Source organism: Hippocampus guttulatus, chromosome 5 (genome assembly GCF_054856545.1).
Source record: "Hippocampus guttulatus isolate MCC_2025c chromosome 5, RoL_Hgut_1.0, whole genome shotgun sequence".
Taxonomy (NCBI): domain Eukaryota; kingdom Metazoa; phylum Chordata; class Actinopteri; order Syngnathiformes; family Syngnathidae; genus Hippocampus; species Hippocampus guttulatus.
In genome coordinates, this window is record NC_141265.1 from 20,730,972 (window position 1) to 20,753,742 (window position 22,771).

Genomic DNA, 22,771 nt, shown 5'->3' on the forward strand with positions numbered 1-22,771 from the left:
TGTGTGCGCAGATCGCTTGCTGTTGTGATGCAAAAGCGGGCCGGCTATAAAAGGCCGCCAAAGAGTGGACGTGTGAGAAGACGAATACGAAGACGAGGATGAGGATGATCACGACGCTGGCGGTGGCGCTGATGAGCATCTCCATCACTTTGGTCTCGTCTGCGAAGGTTAGGAAACGCTTGGAAATCTGCAAGTCCTTTCAGAGCTCGTGTTGGCTGTGTCACGACGGGTGCGATTGCGTGCGTGCGTGCAGCTGGGTGTGGTGCAGACGGAGAGCGGTCGGGTTCAGGGCACCAACAAAGGCACGGGACTGTTCACATCTGTGGACGTGTTCAAGGGGATCCCCTTCGCCGACACTCCTGGACTATGGGAGAAACCGAAACCGCATCCAGGATGGGACGGTAGGTAACGGATCTTTCCCGAGCTGCAGAGACGCTTCATTCACGAGAAGCAAAAAAAAAAGAAAAAAGTTGTTTTTAGCTTCTCCCTCTTCTTTAATAAACAGCAGAACATAAACTGGTTTCACCCAAAGCAACAGTTTCTGACCAAAAAGCAGAGGAAAAAACAAAACAAAACGCAAGCAAAACACTCCAAAAATGGATAGGATGTGTTGTGTTTAGACTTTTAGTGTGTGTGTGCGTGTAAAAAACAAATAGTTGTGTAACACGCACATTCCTACATCAGCTGCAAATGACGCAAAGTCACTCAAGTCAACACGCAGGTCATGTGTGCGCAGGGGTGCTGAAGGCCACCAAGTATGCCGAGCGCTGCCTGCAGGTGACGCTGTTGCAGACCCAAACTCGGGGCAGCGTGGATTGTCTCTACCTCAACATCTTCGTGCCTCAGGGACTCAAACGTACGCGCCAACTGGCACGCCATGTCTCACCAGGTTGCGCAACAACACATGTCACGCCAGAGGTCAAACCACATCGCACCTGGTGTGACACCGGACGTCATTTCTGAAATCGCGCCAGATCTCACGCCGGAGCTCACACTGACTTCCCAACAACACACACACACATACACACACACACACACACACACGCACGCACGTGAGAGTCGAGAGTGATTGGTCCTGGGTGTCCGCGTCAGTGTCGTCCAACCTGCCCGTCATGGTGTACCTGTTCGGCGGGGCCTTCCTCCTGGGGGCGTCCAACGACTTGGCCATCCTGGGGGACTCGCTGTACGACGGCAAGGAAATGGTCGAGCGGGGGAGCGTCATCGTGGTGTCGGCCAACTACCGCGTGGGAACCTTGGGCTTCCTCAGCAGCGGAGACGCTCGCATGCCAGGTGCGCAAAGCGCAAACGGCCTCAAATATTTCACATGCTGGACATGCAGCGCGCAATTTGCTCACTCCAGCCACCGTTTTTTTACAAATGGAGGCCACGGATCACCCTGTTAAAAACAAAAAAAAAACAGGGTAGACCTGCAAGTCTTGCTGGCGACCATCACGAAAGCACAACAAAATCACGCGTTATTTCTTTATTTTAGCAAGGAAGGGCTTGATAAAAACATCAACTGTATACTATGCCCACCCCCTGGCCTCCCTGTGTGGAGTTTGCGTGTTCTCCCCGGGCCTGCGTGGGTTTTCTCCGGGTACTCCGGTTTCCTCCCACATTCCAAAAACATGGATGGCAGAGCGATTGAACACTCAAAATTGTCCCAAGGTGTGAGTGTGAGCGCGGATGTTTGTTCATCTCTGCGTGCCCTGCGATTGGCTGCCCCCCCCGCGACCCTTGTGAGGATAAAGCGGGTCAGAAAATGAATGAATGAATGAATGCATACTATAGAAAAACTCGCATGTTGGAGAGAAGTGTATAATGACTCGCAGCTGAGTTAAAAAAAAACCCAACAAACAAAAAAAAAACCCATCCGTAGGCATGAAGAGGTAGCTAGGACGTGCTCCTTTTCAGCCGCTCGCCGATGGCCGCGCTAAGATTATGCGGTTGCGCTTGATGGAACCGTCAGGGAACTACGGCCTGTGGGACCAGCACGCCGCCATCTCGTGGGTGCGGAGGAACATCGCCGCCTTCGGAGGAAACCCATACAACATCACCATATTTGGACAGTCTGCGGGGGCCGCCAGCGTCAGCTTTCAGGTTTTTATTCGGCCGAGAGATGCTAACCTTAGGCACCGTGCTAAGTGACCGCGGTGGTGGCGGTGTAGATGTTGTCCCCGTACAGTAAAGGATTGTTCCGGCGGGCCATCAGTCAGGGTGGCGTGGCCTTGAGTCCTTGGGCCTTGCAGAGGGAACCCATGGCACTCACCAAGAAGGTCGCCCGACCCATCACTTCCTCTTTGTCATCCTCTCACGCACTTCCCGTTGACTGACATCATTCCGTCACACTTCCCGTTTGCTGCAGATCGCCCGTAAGGTTGGCTGTTACCGGAGCGACGAGGACACGATGTTGACGTGTCTCAAGATGTCGGACCCGGCGGGCCTCACCATGGCGGGAAAAATCGACATCCTGCAAATAATGGGCAACGGTGGGAATGGGTGTGGCTTGCGGCAAAGGGGGCGGGGTCCCCGTCCTCCCCTGCGTCACAGTCCCGCTCTTGCGCGCTCTATTGCAGGCGTGGTCTCGGACCTCCTGGAACTCGCCCCCGTGGTGGACGGCGACTTCGTGCCCGATGAGCCCGCTCGACTTTTTCACAACGCCGCCGACGTCGACTACATGGCCGGCATCAGCTCCACGGACGGGCACATCTTTGCGGGCGTGGACGTGCCCTCCATCAACCAGAAGAAGGCAAACACCACTGTGTGAGGATCGCACCCGAAGTCACCTCCCAACTCAACCGCATCGCAGCTGATGTCAGACCAGATCTCACGTCCGAAGCCACATGTGATGTCGCGTCCTAAACGACGCCAAATGTCACACTCGGTGTCGCACGTAACCCCTGAAATCACTTTCAAAGTTAGATTATGTCGCGAATGAGGTCACATCCGATGACACACCCAATGTCCTGCCAGAGGTCGCATCTGAGGTCAGACCTGACGACACAGCGGGTGTCGCGCCGTGCGACACCCGCCGTCGCACTGACGTCAGTCAAGACGGCGCACCGATGTGAGTCCGGCCATCCGAGCTTTAAGCGAAACTTTGGCCGTTCCCGTCAGGGAGGACGTGAGGGACCTCCTGACGGGCCTGACCAAAGAAAAAGGCACGGCGGCCGTGGGCTCCGCATTCAGCGTCTACTCCGCCCACTGGGGCTCCAACCCGGATCCGGCGGTGGTGAAGAAGACCGTGGCCGACATCGAGACCGACTTCCTGTTCCTGGTGCCGACCCAGATTGCGCTCCAGCTCCACGCCAACCACAGCAGGTCAAGATCCAAAGCGGCGGTGACTTTGTCTTGCCTTTGGCCAGAGCGCAGGCCGGTTGGCTCCGTTTAACCTGGCGCCCCCGTTTTGTCCCTCAGCGGAGGCCGTACCTTCTCCTACTTGTTCAACATGAAGACCCGCATCCCGGGCTTCCCCAGCTGGGTGGAGGCGGAGCATAGCGAGGACCTGCAGTACGTCTTTGGCAAGCCTTTCGCGACGCCGCTCGTCTACTTCCCGCGTCACCGCGACCTCTCCCGAAACATGATCGCATACTGGACCAACTTCGCCAAGACCGGGTAACGCTATGAGCAGTCCCCAGAAATGTTGAGAGAATTTTACAAAAAAAAACTATCCGTGACTCCGTCCTGACGTCTTCCCGCGCGGGCGTCTTCATGTCCCAATGCCTTCATACCCGCACGTCTTTGCGTCTCCCCGGTGTCCAGCGATCCCGGTCACGGAGACAGTAAGGTTCCGGTCCCGTGGCCCACCTTCGGCAAAACCCATCATCCCTTCCTGACCATCAACCACAAGATGACCAAGTCGTCCGTCGGGTCTCTGTTCACACTCTCCGTTGACTCGCTCGTGGACCTCCCGTCAGAGGTTACTAACATGCTACCTGTGTCCCTCCAGCTACGACCTGAGGCAGAATTACGTCACCTACTGGACGGAGATGTACAGCACCCTGCCGTCGGCGCGGCGAGCGACGACTCGCCCGTAATCAGGCGTTCCCGAGCATGTGTGCTCGATGACAGGATAGCCCTTTGATTTGGTCAAGAAATTCAATAAACCCCCTCGAATGAGTCACTGCTCTTCTGAACAGGAAGAGAAGCTCTAACGCTTTTCATGGACATCCACCACACGTCAACTTCAATTCTACTCGGATACTACAGTATGTTACGACGCTCTGCTACAATGCAGTCTGGTTTTGCCTTGTAGATGAATGGCGCTATACAAAGACCTCCTGAACTATAGGGACATGCCCCCCCCCCCAAAAAAAAAAAAAACAATCGACAGGAGCTACTTTATTGTACTTTTGTCCTGGACGACAATCAAGAAAATTCTTCACCCGTCGAGCGACTACAGAAAAGTTCAGCACAAGCCTCCAAAACAGGAAGGCCAGATTCGAATGTTCCGCAATGGCCCGAAGTCAATCACGTGACTGACAATCGCCACTTGCTGAGCTGACCAAACGGAAAGACATCCGCTCCGAGCAACAAGGTGTCGCGTGTGTGGGAAAAGAAAGACAAAAGAGTTCATATCGACTGATCAAATTGGTCAATTAAATAATCAGTCGGAGGACAAATTAGCACCTGCTCCGTTACTGACTGGCCACCGTCGCTTGTGTTTCGGATTTGTTGTGCATGGTTGCGCCTGCAACAGATGAAACTCGAGTCAATCTTGTTTCCGCAGCTTTTATTGATATTGATTATTTCCATCTGTAATTTATACAACTTAACTCCACCAAAATAAAACAAACCCCAAAAATAAAAATCACGGTGAAGCCACCAAAAAAAGATTTTCGAAAAAGTATCAAATCAGAAAAGTGATGCGGCGTCCAGAGCTGCTACGCGGGCTGCGAACAGTGCCACGCTTTTCTCCACGTGAGCGTTGACCGTCGACGGAGTCGCACGTGGATTCTCACGCACGAATTGAGCCACGCTCAGGATGCACTCCCTCTGAGCTCGCGCGTGCGCGCGCGCGCACACACACACACACACACACACACACACACACACACACACACAATTTCAAAATAAATTCCCATGATCTTATAATTGAGCAACTTTTCAGGCTACCGAAGCAACGATTTGCCCCACAAATCACAACGCGCCAAGCAAGCACATTGAACAACTTTTACTCACAGTTTCGCAACTGTTAACCCGCACACCAGTACACCCAATTAAAGAGATGATACAAAGTCATCCAAATCTGAGCTTCTCATACTTTTTACACCAAGTAGCAGCCCCACAAAAGTTAATCGACTCTCCATGCCGCATTAGCTGACCAACAATAACAAAAAAACAACAACAACAGCATAGTAGGCCTAGGTGTTCATCAAAAAGGAGAAACTTAAACATTCGAGACGAAAGACGCTATACGACAAGCTATATTCTTGCTTGGCTCTCGACGAAGGCGGACGCTTTGCTTTCTGCGCTGTCCCCCACCCCACCCCCACCCTTCCCTGCTCGCCACTCAGTCCTTGTGCTGTCTTTTGTCTGACTTTTCCTAGCCTCCTGTCGTATTTTCATCCTAAAAACAAACATGGAATTTGTTGGCTGGTCTCTCGATGCCATCGACAACATTTTCTCGATGAGAAGAGCAGGCAGTGGGGAACCTACTTGCCCCTCGGGGACTTTTGCTGCTGGATACACCCTAGATCCTTGGAAGCAGAGAATGGTGTGCCTGTCAACACTGTCCGTTGAGGATTTGGACGACCACTACATTTTCGGCCTTCCGATAACAGGTATGCTGCTGTTTGGTGTGAGCAGTTTCCTGATCTATCGAAAATTCAACCGACGGGAGCGGCTCTATTGGACGAGGCTGCCGGTCTAAGGATGGCATAACGCGGATGTCCAACACTCAGACTCGGACTGTGCTCAACCACAAACTGTTGCGGGTTTGGAGCGTCACAGCAGGATGGAGAACAACTTGGAGAAAACTGGAATCCGTGTTCAATTACTGACTGAAATCATGGATTTGGTTGATCGACGCCACTAAAGAGACATAAGCCACGGACTAAAGGCTGTCTTAAATTCTTGGGCAGCCTGCTACCAAAACAACATCTGCTATCTCGACCTTCCCCTGATGAAAGTATGCACGGAAGCTAGCCCCCCACCATCACCCCCTCCCTCATACATTCCCTTGTTTCACCGTCTTCATTGTTTATGTCTTGTGACCTGTTGTAACTGTCATATGCTTGTGCAGGAGTTTTTTTTGCCTCACTCAAATTATCCTCAAAATGAGGGTAGTTCGAGTGTGGGTTTTTTTTTCTCCCTCTCTCCCTCCCCTGTGGTTTCTTTCTGACCTTCGGGTTGAGTGAACGCTGGCGCGTTTTGGCTGCCGCTGCTCAACCCGTATTGTTTTGTGTTTTTTGTTATTGTAAAGTGTCCTTGGGTGTCTTGAAAGGCGCTTATAAATAAAATGTATTATTATTATTATTATATAATTTGCTTTAGTCTCATGTTATACTATTCTAATTGCTTTTTATATGTTAGACCAAAAATTAAACAATACCAAAGTCTTTGTGAAAAGCATTGTTAATTTCTGAGAATAAAATCAGAATACCCGACGATGACCAAATCACGCACGGGCGATGTTCTGGTGAGAAGCATCGGCAGCTGTACCTTGTAGGCGTCTACCCGTGGCTGTCCCGTGAGGCGGCCCAGCAGCTGGTGGGCGACGCGGATGCGGGTGGCCAACGCCAGCAGGCCGCGGTCCTCTGGGCTGTCCGAGCTCAGCCATCTCAGCAGCGCCACCTGCAGGGGGCGCGAGCGCCGCAGGAGCCATCAGAAACCCGTTCGTTTATTTGTTGTTGTTGTTGTTTATTTTGCTTTGTGTTGCCAGCCCAAATATTGCTCGAGTGAGGTGGGGGAACAAAATGGAGCCATTTCGGAGTCGTGATATCCTGCCATGTGGGTATGGACGGGCGCCGTCACACTGTCTAGCATTTATTGAATGGGGCGCACTAAAACAAAATGACAACACTAGCCGGGAGCAAACACTGACTCCAAGTTGGGCCACTGTTTAGGCCACTCCCCTCAAAGGTACACATGCAACACGAGATGTATGACTTGGCTTGTAGTCTTTGATTATGAAGTCATCACTTCATGGCAAAGAAAATACAAAATAGGATTTATGGGGATTGCGCATAAGTCGGGATGTTGATGAATTTGTACAGCATACATTCATGGCCTGAATCCTAAAAAGAATTTATCTGATGATGTTTGTTTTTGCACTTTAAAATTCCTCTCTACTGCCAAGTTCAGCTATTACGAAAATAATTGGACAACAACAATCCGCCTATAATTCATCGCTTTGAACTAAAGGAGAAAAAATTAATTGTATTCAATGGGTATCTTAAACTAATCGGACATTTAAGTGGTTATCAGTTTTCCCCCCCAACAGAATCGAGATCACCACTGCTATTTTACTAGGAGTTCAATTTAACAGTTACTATTTTTCGTGTTCTTGTAGATCAAATGAACTGAAAATGTTGGGCGAGTGACGGGTTCAGACTTAGGGCCGAGAATGAGCAAAACACCTTCCGGAAATGTTCTTTGTGACGTGATTGGAATGTTCGGCGCTCGCCACTGAAAGACGTCACCGTCCGCGAACTTCTGCTTACCTGCTGAAATAAATCCAAGTTGCTCATTTGTCCTTCGCCCGTCGACATGTTCAAAGACAAAGTGACGAAAACAAATGAGACACTTTGGTCTGCAAAACCCCAATTCGAGTTACGACAGTCGTATTCGCTTTTGTTTACATTTACGGCTCGTCCACCTTCTTCTTCGTCGCCGTCTTCTCGGCGCTCGTTGGCTGCGATCTAAACCGCTGCCGCCACTAAGCGGCCGCAGCGTCACACTGCTACAATGGGGATTCTCGTGGAGTGGGTTTTCAAAGCGCAAAAGGGGGGTTCGGGATTGTCTGCAATCAAAGCGTCTTTCGCCATTCGTCATGCCTCGTACGGGTGCCATTGTTGGCTTTATTAGTCGACTGGAAAATGTTTCTTTGGACTTTCTAAAATCGTGAAAAACGGATTTCACGCCCACCCGGACGAAAACCAATCAATCACAGAACAGCTAATTTGTTGCGAGCCACAAACATCGTCGTCGGTTAGCAGTCTCGAGAGCATCACATATGCGCAGAAGTGATGTTTCCATTTTCTTGACTGAGTAACCATGCAACAAGAAGTGAAAACAGGAAATATTTCAAAATCAGCCTCGTTTTTGCTGACGATTGTTGAATGTCAAATCCGGCTTTTTAAGCCTACAGACAGCAATGGCTGTACTGTATACATCTTTGGCCATGTGATCAATTGTGCTAGATGTTCATTTGGAAGAAACGGAATTTTTTCCCCCTGCAAATGCAGAGGGAGCCAAACACTCCCCGAGATTTGTTTTGCCCATTGCTCTTGCTCTCTTTCAAGATATAGTTTTGGATGTGTTCGTACTATTTCAATCTGCTTGTAGACAATAAAAAACAAGTGCTATAAATATTATTTTAAAAATGCCCAGTGGGTATTCAAATGTGAATTTCATCGATTGTGGCCCCACAATTACTTGTACAGTAAAACTGTCTAATATCGTGTTTGTAATTCATATCTTTATTGTTGCGAGTATTGTAGGACCAAAATCCTTAATTGGTTTCAAATGAATTGGCCAATTGCTGTCATCAGAATTTCTTTCCAGCCAAATGTGCGACTCAGACTCGAAATAGCCGAATTGTTCGGCCCGAGTGTAAACGTCCGTTATGGGGGTCCATCCCTGTGCTTTCTGATGTTTGCGGGTTCACGCATCAGAATCGCAGACCTGGTTTTGACATGATGTACAGTATTTGAACAAAAAATATGAACACAATTCAAATGAGATTTTGGCAGTCATGCGACATTATCGTGCAAATGTTAATGTCATGAAATGACATCTGACAGTCGGTCGGTGTTTGTCTTTGCCGATGGCGAGCGGTCGGCAGCGTTATTTGCCTTTGGTAAAGGTTCCCAGCTGTTTGGTGTTGACGTCCTTGAGCTGCTCCAGCTGCCGCTGAGCTCGCCGGTACAAATATTCAATGTGCATCACGTCCGTCTTTTTGATGGTGGCGTTCTCCCGGAACTCGTCTCGGATGCGCGGCAGGAAGCCCGGCTTGTCCCGCCCGGCCCGGAGGAACTGTCGGTACAGCGCCAGGACCTGCTTTTGCAGCTTGCTGTGCCGCGCCATCCGCGATACCAACGAAAGACGCAGTAAGCTCGACGCGCCTTTTCCAATCAGCAACTGGCCACCAGGTGCCGCAGTGAGGGAAACGTCTTAAAAGCCCCAGTGAAGCATCGACTTGGAACACTTCCTCTGTTGATCCAGGTGAGCTACGATTTGCTGGCAGACAGGAAGCACAAAACAATTTCAGAGGCTGGATGCAGGGAGGACACTCACAGGGCAACTCACTGTAACCGAGCCTGTGAAATAAACAGGCAGCCAGGACGATCTTGAAATAAACCATTTGCCATCCTACTCAATATTTTCTTCTTCAATCTTTTTATGGTCTCGTGATGACATCCCCAAACTAGGACAAGAATGCGCAAATTTAAAACCGATAAAAATCAATAATTTATCGTACCTTAAATTGATCATGCATATCCAATTCAGCAACTATTACATTGAAAACCATACAATCTACAATAAAATTTTTAGAAATGAGCACAAAGAGGGACAAAACCTGAAATGCACCACGTACCAAACAAGTCATGACTTCACTTGTGATAAATCAGCAAATGCCAACCGGAAAACGTTTATTACTCATTTGCATTCACAAGAGAAGACATTATACGGCCAAGACGCAATATGTCTCACATAAATCATGTGGTACATTGTAACAATTAACAATATCAGTATGTTTGTGAAAAAAAGCCACTTGCAAATCTTGCAGGCTTTAAGTCTTCCTGGGACATAACAGCAGGAGCACTTTGTGCCGCGGTAAAGTGCTGGAAGGAAAATTAAAGGCTCGAACGTTGGAGTAATAACAACACAAAATAAAAGCCTTGTAAACCTCCGTTCAGTATTGATAATTACCCGACCCGAAACGATCCACAATATCATTGGAACATGTCACACTGGCGACTGATTCGCGTGTTACGCTGCCTCATATCACCCACGTCATGTGAGCAAAACAACGTATTTATTTATTCAGGTGATTTATGTTTTGGTGGCAGTGTTGAGGTGAGCAAACGGGCACGCGTCCTACCTGAGTCCCCCTCGCTGCACAAAAGAAATACTGTATCACAAAACGCCTCAAGAAAACAAAAATGTACTTCCTGAAAGGAGCAAGGACGACGTCAGGCAAATGAATGACTTCAACTCGACGTTTTACGTCACCGAGTTGGCGTCGGGCGGACAGCTAACCTTCACGTCATTAGCTCACTGTTAGCCTAGCCAAGCTAGCCTGTTACGACAGAAGCGCAAGGGATGAGCGCACGCGTACTTCTGATTTCTTATTTCAAAATAAAATCTCACTTGCTTTGAATTCTCTCATGCTGAATAAAGACGCGGACATGCGTAAAATCAACACGAAAACTAAGCTTTTTTTAATAACATCTACACCTTGTATTTTGATTTAGACGAATATTTGTCTTCAAATCTCCAATTTGAATATTATAACGTTCATTTTGGAAAACCTCAAGGTGAAAGTAGATGTACATCCGGTGGCGTCACCCAATCTCAAATGTCAAAACACCGCAGAGTTGATCCCAAACAGAAAACCAGGTCGGTGGAAGTCTTTTTACTCTGTATTGAAATATCGAGTATAAATCTACGTTCGGTAAATGACGCTCATCTGATAATATCCGATGACTTTTCAGTGTGCTTACGGTTTACGTGCACTTGTGCCTGTTGTAACAGTGTTGTAAAGGCCACGAACTCGTAATGTTCAAATGTTGGATTTGAAGAACGAGGTCGTATCTTCTTCATATCTTTATATCCACGTGCAGGCTGCTAAGGAGGAGGAAAGTGTTTGTTTCAAACGTTATTATTTTTGGGCAAATAATCACTCACTTAGAATCGGAATTAGGTTTGTAAATACAGCTAGAAATATATTTTAATTAAAATTGTTTTTGCCGACATATGACCAATATTTAACTTTTTAATGAATCGTACATATTACAATGAAGGAAAATGCGACCAATTTTGCATCGCAGCGGACTGCGATGGGCCAATGAGAGGCCAGTGAGACGGTCACATGGAGGTGATGGCGCTGGAGCAGGTGGAGGCGCAGGTGGAGCGTCTGCTGGGTGGCCTCGGGTGCGAGGTGACGATGTGCGACGTCGGCCTGGAGCAGAGCAAGCCGGCGTCGCTCAGGAACAACGTCACGTACATCGTGTGTGCCGTCGTCTTCAACGACTCGGTGACGCACGCCGCCAAAATACATCCCGATGCATTCTGGCCATTGTTGCCTAAATGCTTCTGTATGTGTCAGGAGGAGGTTCTGATGGTCCAGGAGGCCAAGCAGGACTGTTACAAGAAGTGGTACCTGCCGGCGGGGAGGGTGGAGGTTGGCGAGAGCCTGCAGGAGGCGCTGCTGAGAGAGGCGAGTGGAAATGTCGGCATTTGACTTAAGAGAATTAAAGCTGCCGGCGGCAATCAATTGCCTTCGAATTGCTTCAGCTTAAAATGGGTTTTGGGGGCTGAATCCAGTGTCTTTTTGGGCATGGCTTCTTGAGAATTTTTTGTGGGTCTACTCATGATAGACATGACTTCCAAATTTCACGTCACGAAAGCAAACTGGCTTCAGGGGCAAAATTTTCCAAACATAGCAGTGTGCTCTACGATGCCGATAATGTCTGCGTACAGGTGAAGGAGGAGGCGGGCTTTGAGTGCCAGCCAATCACATTGCTGCTGATCCAGGAGCAGGGACCTCAGTGGATCCGCTTCATCTTCCTGGCCAAGATCACAGGTGAGAGGTCGCGGAGTTGCAGTACAAAACCGCAGTCGACTTTTGGCTAAGCGAGCATCCATGCGTTAACTGTCTGCGCTTCCAGGAGGGAGCATCAAGACTTTGTCAGCGGCGGATCAAGACTCCCTCCAGGCCACCTGGTGGGACAGACGTGCCCCTCTCCCTCTGAGGGGCCGGGACATCCTGCGTCTCATCGACTTTGGGCTCAAGTAAGACCTTGTTGTGTTTAGGAGTGGTGTCAAAGTGGTCTTGGACTTGTTTCTGAGTCGTACTGGTTTTGGACCCTCCTCTCAGTCAAATCGATCCTGGACTCATTTCTGAGTCATACATACAAGGTGGTCTTGAACTACAGTTGTCTTTAAGTCAAAGTGATCTTGGATTTGACCCGAGTCAGAGTGGCCTTGGACTCGTCTCTGAGTCAGCATTGTCTTAGACTCTTCTGAGTCAGAATGGTCTTTGACTCGCCCGAGTGGTCTTGGACGTATCCAAATCAAAGTGGTCTTGAACTAGAATTGGACTCAGGGTGGTCTTGAACTTTTTTCTGAGTCAAAGTGGTCTTCGACAAGTGTCTGAGTGTTGATTGTGCCGGGTTGAGGTACCGCAACGACGCCTGGCATCCCGTCACACTGCCGCTGGACATGAGCTGCCGCCATGTGGTCCAGAGGCTGGTGCTGATCTTCAGCGCAGACGATAATATCTGGATCCTGGTGGTCAAAGGTAGACCCTGCGTCCCCCGCCTCTCCGGGATTGCTTCAGAACAATGGATTTTGACAGTACAAGGCCATTAGTACCGAATTTTGCTCTCAGAATTTTCTGCCTTGGCCGCTACCAGTGTACATGCCGTCTTGCCGTGGTGTCCGTCAGCCCCCAGGCCCCACCTCCCCATAGCGGCGGCTCTGAAGACTCACGCCGTCACGTGGGCGGCCAACATGGTGGCGCAGGACGCCATGCCGTCGACGTACTACGAGCACAACGTCAACACGCTGGGAGTGTTCAGCCTGCAGCACGACGGTCGGCAACACGGGAAGACGGACGGCGTGTGCTTCAACACGCTCGTGGCCCTGCAGCCCGACCGCGTGGCGCGTGACGAGGACGGCGCCAAGATGCCGCCGCCGCCCGCCCATTTGCCGCCGCCCGTGGAGAACCCGCGCTACGTCTGGCACCGGGTCCTCATGCCCGGCGTCAGAGAGAAACTGCTGGAAAAGAGCAAAAACACCAGCATCCTGCCCATGCACAGCCTCTACTGATGGCCAATACCGGAACGAGTTCTCATTCTTGAGTGCTCGCCAGTACCGATAGCAGTTGTACTTTTGCGACACAAAATTACAATGAACACGAGGAGATTTAATAGTGCACCAAGACCTTACCTTTCTTGTTTTGTGAACAAAGCCCAATCACATTGTGTGAAATGCAAGCAAAAACACAATACTGTACAATGATTTGCAAACCCTTTTCATTCTAGTGAACCTCGTTGCGGTCCGGCACCCACAGATTGACATATTTCCAATTTTTCCCTCGTTATTTCACCCCTTTTATTCTTTGAAAATGTATATTGAATGTTTATCAGCGTTGTTTTTAAATATGTTTTTTTTTTATTTTTCGTTTGAATAAAAAAGGGGGAAAACCACTTACTCGGGTTGACTGTGGATCGAAAAGCGCCATTTTGAATTTTCAACTCGTCTTCTCCCGCGACATGCGTCACTTCCTCTGTTTCCAAACTATTTCTGCTCTCTGCTGGACAAACCTTGCTACTGCAGGCGATACGAGTCAAAACATATCCCCGCCAACATTTGGGTGGGGTACAAAGAAGCTACAAGTATTTCACTCGACAGTAAATTGACTAGTGTGATATTTCAGGTGTTGCTTTTGCATGTTACAAATACAGCGTTGACTCAACCCTTGTCTGGTCTAATCCAACTAAGTGACCGTAGGCGTTAATCCGCAGAGTGAAATCTAAACAAGTGCGCGAAGTGTCTATTTGAAAATGAACAGCTGACAGAGTTCCTGTCAGAATTGCATCACATCTACCCGTGACATGAGCGCGTTACGTTTCATACAGCTGTCACATGAACACCCCCCCCCCAGAAAGGTCAACAACATCATTTAAAAATGACGAGCATGTTTTCTTTTGAACTTAATTTACAATCATTTTAACGCAAACTCTCCGCCAGGGTGACGTGGCTCAGCTGGTCTCCCAATTTGAAGGTTGCAGGTTCCATCCTTAGCCGACATGGGGCCAGGGGAGGGTGTCCATCCAGAGGACTGAGGTTTAGTCTGGGCCACCGTGCGAGCGCACGTGTGCCGTCAGCGTTCTCTTTTGAGCGAAGGTCATGCCGCAAACGGGGCAGGCCAACACGTCCTCCCCGCTGTGTGACTTCACGTGCGCGTTTAAACTGTTTCTGTACGGGAAGCGCTTTCCGCAAAGCGAGCAGGTGAATGGTTTTTCTCCCGTGTGTGTGCGCATGTGCACGTTCAAACTGCCCTTGCAGGTGAAGCGTTTAGCGCAGAGTGAGCAAGCGAAGGGTTTTTCTCCGGTGTGAGTCCTCATGTGGGACTCCATGTGCACCCTTTGAGGGAACCTTTTCCCACACACGGAGCAAGCGTAGCATTTCTCTTGGGTGTGTATGCGGGTGTGCGACACCATGACTGACTTGAGCGCGAAGCGATCGCCACACACGGAGCAAGCGAAGGGTTTTTCTCCCGTGTGCGTGGTCATATGTGACTCCATGTGCACTTTCTGCGAGAAGCCTTTCCCGCAGAGCGAGCAGGGGAAGGGTTTCGCCCCCGTGTGCGTCCTGCCGTGCGAGATCACGTGTGACTTTTGGGAGAAGCTTTTCCCGCAGACGGAGCAGCAGAAAGGTTTCTCCCCACTGTGTGTCTTCATGTGGGTGGACAAGTTGCACTTGTGAGAAAAGCTTTTGCCACAAACGGAGCATGCGTGGCGGCTTTTGGCCGCTGCTGCCGGCTCGGCGTGGTCATCTTCGCTCTTCACCATCACCGGCACGGTCAGAGGTGATGCTCTGGCGTCCGGCTCCTGAGCTTCCTCTTTCACGTGGGATACCCGGGGGTCCTCTTCTTCTTCTACGGGACACCAGCAAGAAAAACACTCAAGTTCACCATTTCCGTTGACTTTTTCATCAGTCGGACTGACAGAGATGCCCCTCGTTCTTGAACATGTGCTGTATGTTACACATACAGCAATAAAGTTGTGTCCAATCCAACATGCTGGATATTTTGTAAGGAACAGATGCGCCTCGAAGATTTAATTTTTGTTTTTCAATAAACTGGCTAACACATTTTGGTGCAAGAAAGTTCCAACAATTTTCGCCTACTAGATGTTCACCGGAGGTTTTTGAAGTGGTTTACAAATTACAACAGAATTAGTTTTGCCCACTTTTACCAATTCATTTGAATGAGCGTTAATTGCACACGTATTTTGTCCATATTCAAAACCTAAGACCATTTGACGAGACCAAGTGCGGCAGGAAGAAGCCTTCGGCGAATTGGGTCTTCCTCGGGATCCGGTCCGCTCGGTCGATCCGGAATGTTCCAAAACGGATAAGCGGCCCAACCTCAGATCTTGTCGCGGTCGGTCGGCGCGTAGTGCGTACAAGCATCTTTGTAAGGGGACCGAAACTCTGTGAGAAAGATCCTCCGATAGACCCATTCCTTCTCCGGTTCTTTTCCGTTTTTTCTGCATTGTTCTTTGTAAAGACGATGCATTTGCGCGACGGTCAAGCCCGGCCAGGGGTACTTCTTGTCCAGTTGCGCGTCGTGGCTCTTGTACTCTGCGAACGAGTAGATGTGATCTTTGATGGCCTGCGCGGACTCGTGGCTGATCCTCTTGCGATTGTCGTGCTTGCCCCTGCCGTCGGGAGAAGGTATATCTTGGCCTTTCTCCACCTGTTTTAGGAGCGCTCGATAAACTCTTCCGTTGGAAACGCACAGCGTGGTGAGGAAAAAAGTCTTGCACACCTCCACGTAGCCGCTCTGGCTGGTCGTGAAGCTGTATATCCGAGAGTAGGTGCGATTTTTGGACTCGCCCGCGGCTCGCTGTTGGTGCTGCGGCCGTCGTCGCTGGATGTTGACTAGTTTGACGGAAGCGCAGATGAAAGCGTTCTGCAGATCAAAATTACCCATGTCCCAGAAGTTCCGGAATATCACTTGGCGTTCTTCTTCCGAGACGTTTTCGGCGCATTTGTGTCGGCACAAGTGGCGAGAGAGAGGGACCAAGTTTTTCTCCGGGATGGGGATGCCCCTGGTGTTCACGTAGGCCTTGCCCTTATTTCTGGCCTCTTTCATTTCACTTCTCAGGCATTCGTGTGGACGACGTTTTCTCTTTTTGCCCTTCTGCGGTGAAGCTGCAACGGAAAGTTCAATATTTTACACTGGTGCTCGTTACAGAAGCCCTCTCCGAGGCCTTGGTTTTCCAGGAGAAACATTGAACATTTGCAAAGTAGTAGCCACATTTTTAGCAATGAGATGCCGCCATCTTTGTGGAATTTTTGAGAGAGAAAAGAAAAAAAAAAAGGAATGAGGCCTTCAAACACCTTGAAAATGCTCCATTAACAACACGTGAATTAAAAAAGTACAAGTGCTATCTTGTTAGCAACAAATCAGGAAGTATTCAGCTGATGTTGAATGTGAAATCCTTTTTCATCCTGCTTGTTACGCCTACATAAAGCCAGACGAATAATTTAGGCTGATAACTTGGAAAAATGGGCTTTGGTTACTGTAAACTCATTGAGGGACACGGTTAACCTGTAGAATATTTTTGGGTTAGCCATCGCTCTTGGTCCATTTCAATGATCTATTCTGAAATGTGTTCGAAATATTTAAAAAGTCTGAGAAAATACCTTTAATTAAAACCCTCTGAGGCTCAAATTAAGTTTTTGTCACAGGAAAAATATGATATTTGGGGAAAGTTGTCATATGGGGTAGTAGTATTCTATTCAGACTTTTTTTTTTAGCAAATGCTTCACATGTAATGTATTCTGGGATGTTGCAGGTTTACAACATTGGCCCGATGTGGTAAATTAACGCCAAAAACATAATATGGTATGAAAACGAACTTTATTTGCATAGAACATTTCAAAACAATCTTTACAGTCGAAGAATAACAACAAAAACAACTTGGTGTAGATTAGGAACTATAACAATAACTTTTCATCCCCTACATCAAACAATATTGAGATATACAGTGAAACTCCTATACAACGAAACCTACATGGGCAAAATACCCCATAGTGTGAAAAAATCTGGGAAAAAAAACACCATTCCCATTCTCCTGCCCCCATACAATGAAAAAAAAAACCATGTTGCGTTATATGAAATCTGTTTCTATGCTCTTGCTTTCTATGCTCTTGCCTCACAACGAGGTTCATTACAACAAAGTCTAATCCAACAGCGACCTCTACTGCTTCGTTCGGAAACGGCAACAGCAACCACCACACTGGTTTACACATGCGCAGTAGTCCAGGTAAGTATTTGTTATTGTTAGTTTCAGACGCAGCAAGAACGTTGCATTGCTAAAATGGCTACAAAACGGACCTTTGGATGTCAAGCAGCTGAGACAAGAAGCGTTCTGACGCTGGAAGAGAGGGTCAAAGTGATCAAAATGAAAGACGGAGGAAGCAAAATAAAAGACATTATCCAAGAAATTGATGTAAGTGAAAGTGAATGCTGATCGTAAATTTCACAATTTCTTTCCCTTTTTTCATTTCTACAATGACTATATGAAGTGTCAAATAAGTGCATGCTCATACTATTGGAATAAAGAGTACACATACGTTTGTGAGTGTGTTTACGTCTGAGATCAAATTTGCGACAGTTGTAGAGGAGTTTCACTGTAATACCAATAATACTATATCGACGTCTCAAATCCTGATTGAGAAGGCCAGGTCTGAAGGTCACTTCTTCATGTGGTAGTCCAAGAAACAATTTTTGTCCTTTGTAAAGCACAAAAGTACTTTGCACTTCAGACAGGCCATTTGTGTGTAGCCATTCTTGCACACTCTGCATCGTCCACGTTTATCAGCATGGATGGGAAAATGATCGAATCGGTCTAGTCTGACCTCAACTGATGGCGCAATGATCCTCTGACCTGGAGGTGAAGATGTGGCAGCTTGACCGCGTTCTAGAGCCTCTTCCGATGACGGTCGTCCTCTTTTCCGACTGTTCAAGTTAGCCCGTTTGCCAACCTTGATGAGGGCATCTGCGACTTGAGCGCGGAAGTCAAGAAGCGGCATATACCTCTTCTCCTGCTTCTGGGTGAGATGACGGCGGTAGAGCAGCCAGCCATTGACCAGTGATAGGTCAATCAAATAGTACAAGATGCGCAGATACCAACGACGTGGGCGGAGTTCAATGCGATGGAGTGCAGCAAACATGTCTGCCAAGTCAACGCTTCCCATGTTGTTATTGTACACCTTGTCTGTCCACCTCCACATATTCCTTCTTCTCTTTTGACCACCTTCTGCATCTATCAACAGGATCAGGGCCGATGAAGGATGATGCCAGTAACACTGCCTTGTTATCATACCACTTCACGATTGCCATCCCACTTGTCATTTCATATTTCACTTCATATGCACCACGCCCAGCCTTTGAAAGTTCCTTGTCCCTTTTGAGGCTAAATCCACGCAGACGGTTTCGATTGATGGTAGCAACTGATAGAATTCCCATTTTCTTCAGTTCCACAATGAGTTCAGGTGAAGTGAACCTGCTGTCGAAGAAGCACTTGTAGGTTAGTCCTTTCGGAACATCTGATACGAGACGAAGCACAACTTCACCCGCAACACCAAGTCCACGCTCATTGGGTACGGTCCCTTTTCCAGTGTATACTTCAAAGTCATAGACTAGTCCAGTGACACCTGCACGAGTAAAGACCTTGATTCCCCATTTTTTGGGCTTGTTCTTGAAATATTGTTTCATTCCAATTTTTCCTTTGAAGGGGATCATCTGCTCATCAATGGAGTGGTTTTCTTCCGGTTCAACTTTCAAACAGTTTGCACGGACTTTCTCAAGTACTGGTCGCACCTTGAACAATGGATCATATCCAGGCTCACCCTTTTGCTTCACATTGGTATTGTCGTTCATATGGATGTATGTTCGCAGATGATCAAATCGCTTGCGTCCCATGACACTTGCAATTGGGTTGTAGCGTGTTGTTGTCTGCCAGTACATGCGGTATGATGGCATACGTACTACTGTCATCAATGTGTAAACCAATGAATTGCTCCATTTCAGAAGGGGTTGTTTTTAGCTCTGGGCCATTCCTCATAACTGCATACAGGTTTGATTGGTCAGAAATAAGTTCAAACACGGATTCATCCATGAACTGATCAAAATACCACTTTGGCCGTGGCATTTCATCTGGTGGAGGTGAGAAGGTCAGCTGCTGGGGGTTTCCTCTGCTTCCAAGAAAAAACTTTGTTTAGTGGAGCTGGGCCGGGCTGAGGTTCATCATCATCATCATCATCTGGGACCCCAGTGTCATTGTCTGCATGTACGTTATGAATTTCAACATCAAGTGTGTTTGGATTAGGTATTGCTATTGCTCCCGGTGTCTCATCATCATCAAGGCTGAAGTCAGGCTCGTACGCTTCAGCAGGTTCAACAAAATCCGGATCACCAATTTCATTGTCTGAAATGGATTCCGTCTCAGATAAAGCACCATCAGGAAGGCAAACCATTTCAATGGCTTCCTCGAGTGAATAAGATCTTTGTCGGCCTGCCATAACGCACCGCAAACCTGCAACCAGAGTATTCTGTAAGCTGGTTTACTAAAAAAAGCTTCCAGTCCAACAAAGATATATACTAATATAATATGTGCAATGGAATTTAGGCTACATCAGTTTTGCTCATTGAACGGTCAAACAAATGAACATCGCATTATGCCATTGCGTTTGATCAAATCTGCCTCTGACAGTGTGTAACTTCACTCCAAATTATTTCATTTTCCATAGGATGCACCTTCAATGACAACTCAAATCAAGAAGTAAACACTGGTGATAGGAAAATAACCCTCGTATAGACTGGTGCGCAAAATAAACTAGAAGACAAAGCATGTGGCATCCATTGGTACTAGTCCGGCCGAACGTTGCAAAGCTGCAACTTTGGGGCACAGCACCGGAGCAAATCTTGCCGTGCGAACACCCCTAATGAAATAGAGCTGCCCCGAGGGGAAAACCCAGAGGAGATCAAATCTACAAATTGGCATATACTGTATCTCTATACTGTCATGATTCATCTTATACAGTATTGGTTTCAAAATAAAGGTGATTGGTAGTAATACTTACTGTACATGAAATGGATGCCGAGAAAATCCTTTCACGTGTACCCAAGAAGGGAGACATGTTGAAAGTAGGGAAAAGTCGCCATCTAGTGAGCTATTGGGGAAACTGTTTGTTGCTCATGCACAACGAAGGTCTGCAGTGGTACTTTTGAGTAAAAAGGGCTCATAAAATATGAATGTGGATTAATTAGGGGATTAGCATTTAGTTGTTGCAAATCTGCGACACCTGCCCCGAGAGAGGCAAAAAAGGTGCTTTAACGAATATGCCGAGGGACTTGTCATGTTCTTCGGGCTTGTCATCAATCACGCGTGTTCTATTCACCTTTATTTTCTTCGCTCGTTCTGCGTTCTGCATTGCCTGGAGTGCTTGCACTTTGATCCATAAGTGAGGTACTGCCATCATCTTCCGATTCGGAGGTTAGATCCCCGTCAGTATCATCTGGGTTGCCTGGAAGGAAAAAACAAACAAAAACGTTTCGACACAATAGAGGTCCAAGTCCAAACATGGACTTTCAATATGTCATGTGATGATCGACACTCTGTGACAATGTCATGTGTACTCGTGTGCGCGCGCTCTCGATATTAATCTGCTAGTGATCATTTGTGCAGTTACTGGGAATGACAATCCAGCGAGTCCCGTGTCCAAACGTTGCTGTCCATTTTATTGCTCGAAGGTTAATTCAACATTATGGCGACCGGTTTAGTGAGCGCTTGGTAGAAAACCTGAAATCTCATCTTCACCTTCAGCGAGCGGGTGATCCTTCAAAAGTTGTTGTGTGTCGTCACCGTCTGAGAGCGGCGCTAAGAGGTTGTCCGCTTGGGGTCCTTTGCCTGGACTGCAACCACTGAGTCGTGACCACCCGGGTGCTTCGTCTTTGGCCCATTCAACTGGCACGTGAAACTTGCTTATGGCGGCCTCTTCCTCTTCCTGTTTTAAGGAGAGGAGGGGCTCTGGAGGTTCTTCTTTCTCTTTTCGGTCTGGGGGCTCTGTCACACACAAACACATTCGCACTTCACCTTTTTCATCTTCACACCGGGCGCCAGTAACGACGGCATACAGCACGTGTCCTCGTTTCAATCACAACTTTGACATTTCTCTTTTTTACACATTCTAAGGCTGGGACAATGCAGCGCAAATTTAGTGTCCACAACCTCCCCTCAAAACCTGTAGGGTGGCTTAGCGCCATTCTCCAAACCCAAATCTGCACATTGATATTTCTTTCCATGCTTCTGTCAACATTTAAGTAATTTGATCAATTTGCAGGCTCCTTTTTTGGTCTTGTTCCCGCCATCATAGCTCACATTTTCCATCGCTTCCAATATCACAAATTTGATGACCTCCAAAGTCCTCTTAACGGTGATATACTATTTGTTTCTCACAATGTTGAATTTTCCTCTATTTCAAACAGCCATAACCTTCTTTATGTTTGTCACAGGGAAATATTTCTGGAAACGTCTTCGAGCACCTGTCCGATAAAGATGGTCAAGTACATTTCACACGCGCTTGCATTGTGCGCAGCAAACAGTTGGGCTAAGTCGTTTGAACATATGGAGTGAGTCAAGTGATCCGCCGAAACAACATGCGTCCAAACCATGTTGCTGTGCCACATCCGGAGGCTTGCAAACAGCTTCCAGTTGTAGTCGGTGTCGCTCGCTCTCGTCTCTCGCTCGGCAAAGTTGCTCCTCGTACGAGGCGATGGTCCGTTCAAACATTCCCAAGATCTCGTCGGCGGCCGCCATCAGTCGCTCCCTCACCAAATCTTTCAACATTTGGACGTTTTGCTTTTCTCCCCCAGCCACTTATTTTGTTTCGTTGTTTGTTTCGTATTCCCACTCGTCGTCGGCCGAGCGTTTGTTTTGAAGCGATGCTAACTTCCGCCTTCTTCTTCTTCGGTGGTGTCAGCTTCTTTTTTTTTTAATTAAAAAAAAAATCTTTATTGAACAAGTCAGAATACAATTCTCAGCAAACAGAGAACAAAACAAACGTGCTACCAATACATACACATTACAAACGTTTAAACAAAAAAGAAGAAGAAGAAAAAAAGGAAGCCAGGGGATTTTTAGACAAAAATTTCAAATAAGGAGCATATAGCCAGAGTCTTAACAGCTTTTTTGTTTTTGGAATCCATAATAGAGCTCGAGTACTGTTTTGTTTCTGCTTCAAAAATTAAGAAAAGAGGTTTTGAATGATTCCATCTGGATTTGTGGATATGGAACTTAGCGAGAATGAGTATTAAATTTATAATGAAGGTTTGTTTAGTGTTTTTTTCCTTATCGTTGTAGAACCCAAATAGCACATTTTTCCAGTATAGCATAAAGTCAGAGTCAATATGTTCATTGGTAAATCTGGATACAACTTTCCAAAATGTGTTGGTATACTGGCATTGCCAGAACAAGTGAACCGTTGTTTCAGGGTACATTCCACAAAATGAACAATCAAAAGAGATGTCTTTCTTGAACCTAAGAAGATAATGCTTGGTGGGATAGTATTTGTGTATCATTTT

General features: G+C 47.5%; 5 protein-coding genes across 8 annotated transcripts; 2 read left to right on the plus strand and 3 right to left on the minus strand.

Moving 5' to 3' along the window:
- The first annotated feature begins 4 nt into the window (after positions 1-4).
- On the plus strand, positions 5-4,120 carry LOC147205465 (bile salt-activated lipase-like). The gene is made up of 12 exons (XM_086110688.1): positions 5-167; positions 254-401; positions 737-856; positions 1,093-1,290; positions 1,970-2,100; positions 2,169-2,276; positions 2,366-2,489; positions 2,577-2,763; positions 3,118-3,321; positions 3,418-3,615; positions 3,763-3,870; positions 3,950-4,120. Exons 1-12 carry the CDS (start codon positions 99-101, stop codon positions 4,035-4,037), a joined length of 1,683 nt encoding a protein of 560 aa, XP_085966814.1. The 5' UTR covers positions 5-98; the 3' UTR covers positions 4,038-4,120.
- A 597-nt stretch (positions 4,121-4,717) lies between these two features.
- Positions 4,718-7,841, minus strand: LOC147205466 (uncharacterized). Its single transcript, XM_086110699.1, has 3 exons — positions 7,665-7,841; positions 6,664-6,795; positions 4,718-4,995 (listed from the first exon to the last, which is right to left on the minus strand). Exons 1-3 carry the CDS (start codon positions 7,710-7,712, stop codon positions 4,855-4,857), a joined length of 321 nt encoding a protein of 106 aa, XP_085966825.1. The 5' UTR covers positions 7,713-7,841; the 3' UTR covers positions 4,718-4,854.
- Positions 7,842-7,987: 146 nt separating this feature from the next.
- On the minus strand, positions 7,988-10,490 carry sdhaf1 (succinate dehydrogenase complex assembly factor 1). Its single transcript, XM_086110701.1, has 2 exons — positions 10,268-10,490; positions 7,988-9,402 (listed from the first exon to the last, which is right to left on the minus strand). The coding sequence occupies exon 2, from the start codon at positions 9,247-9,249 to the stop codon at positions 9,010-9,012; it is 240 nt and encodes a 79-aa protein (XP_085966827.1). The 5' UTR covers positions 9,250-9,402; positions 10,268-10,490; the 3' UTR covers positions 7,988-9,009.
- A 224-nt stretch (positions 10,491-10,714) lies between these two features.
- On the plus strand, positions 10,715-13,598 carry nudt18 (nudix (nucleoside diphosphate linked moiety X)-type motif 18). Of its 3 annotated transcripts, none has more exons than XM_086110918.1 (7): positions 10,715-10,785; positions 11,217-11,422; positions 11,495-11,605; positions 11,869-11,971; positions 12,057-12,180; positions 12,567-12,688; positions 12,779-13,598. In XM_086110918.1, the coding sequence occupies exons 2-7, from the start codon at positions 11,258-11,260 to the stop codon at positions 13,216-13,218; spliced, it is 1,065 nt and encodes a 354-aa protein (XP_085967044.1). In that variant the 5' UTR covers positions 10,715-10,785; positions 11,217-11,257; the 3' UTR covers positions 13,219-13,598. The 3 variants fall into 3 exon arrangements, with proteins under 3 accessions (XP_085967044.1, XP_085967047.1, XP_085967045.1); XM_086110921.1 differs by having other exon boundaries at positions 12,836-13,598; XM_086110919.1 differs by having other exon boundaries at positions 10,729-10,785; positions 11,190-11,422.
- Positions 13,599-14,073: 475 nt separating this feature from the next.
- LOC147205469 (uncharacterized) lies at positions 14,074-22,166 on the minus strand. 2 transcript variants are annotated; one of them, XM_086110916.1, is made up of 4 exons: positions 21,860-22,166; positions 21,009-21,254; positions 20,590-20,715; positions 14,074-15,052 (listed from the first exon to the last, which is right to left on the minus strand). In XM_086110916.1, the coding sequence occupies exons 1-4, from the start codon at positions 22,035-22,037 to the stop codon at positions 14,241-14,243; spliced, it is 1,362 nt and encodes a 453-aa protein (XP_085967042.1). In that variant the 5' UTR covers positions 22,038-22,166; the 3' UTR covers positions 14,074-14,240. The 2 variants fall into 2 exon arrangements, with proteins under 2 accessions (XP_085967042.1, XP_085967043.1); XM_086110917.1 differs by lacking the exon at positions 14,074-15,052 and adding an exon at positions 15,352-16,332 and having other exon boundaries at positions 21,860-22,164.
- Between the last annotated feature and the right edge of the window lie 605 nt (positions 22,167-22,771).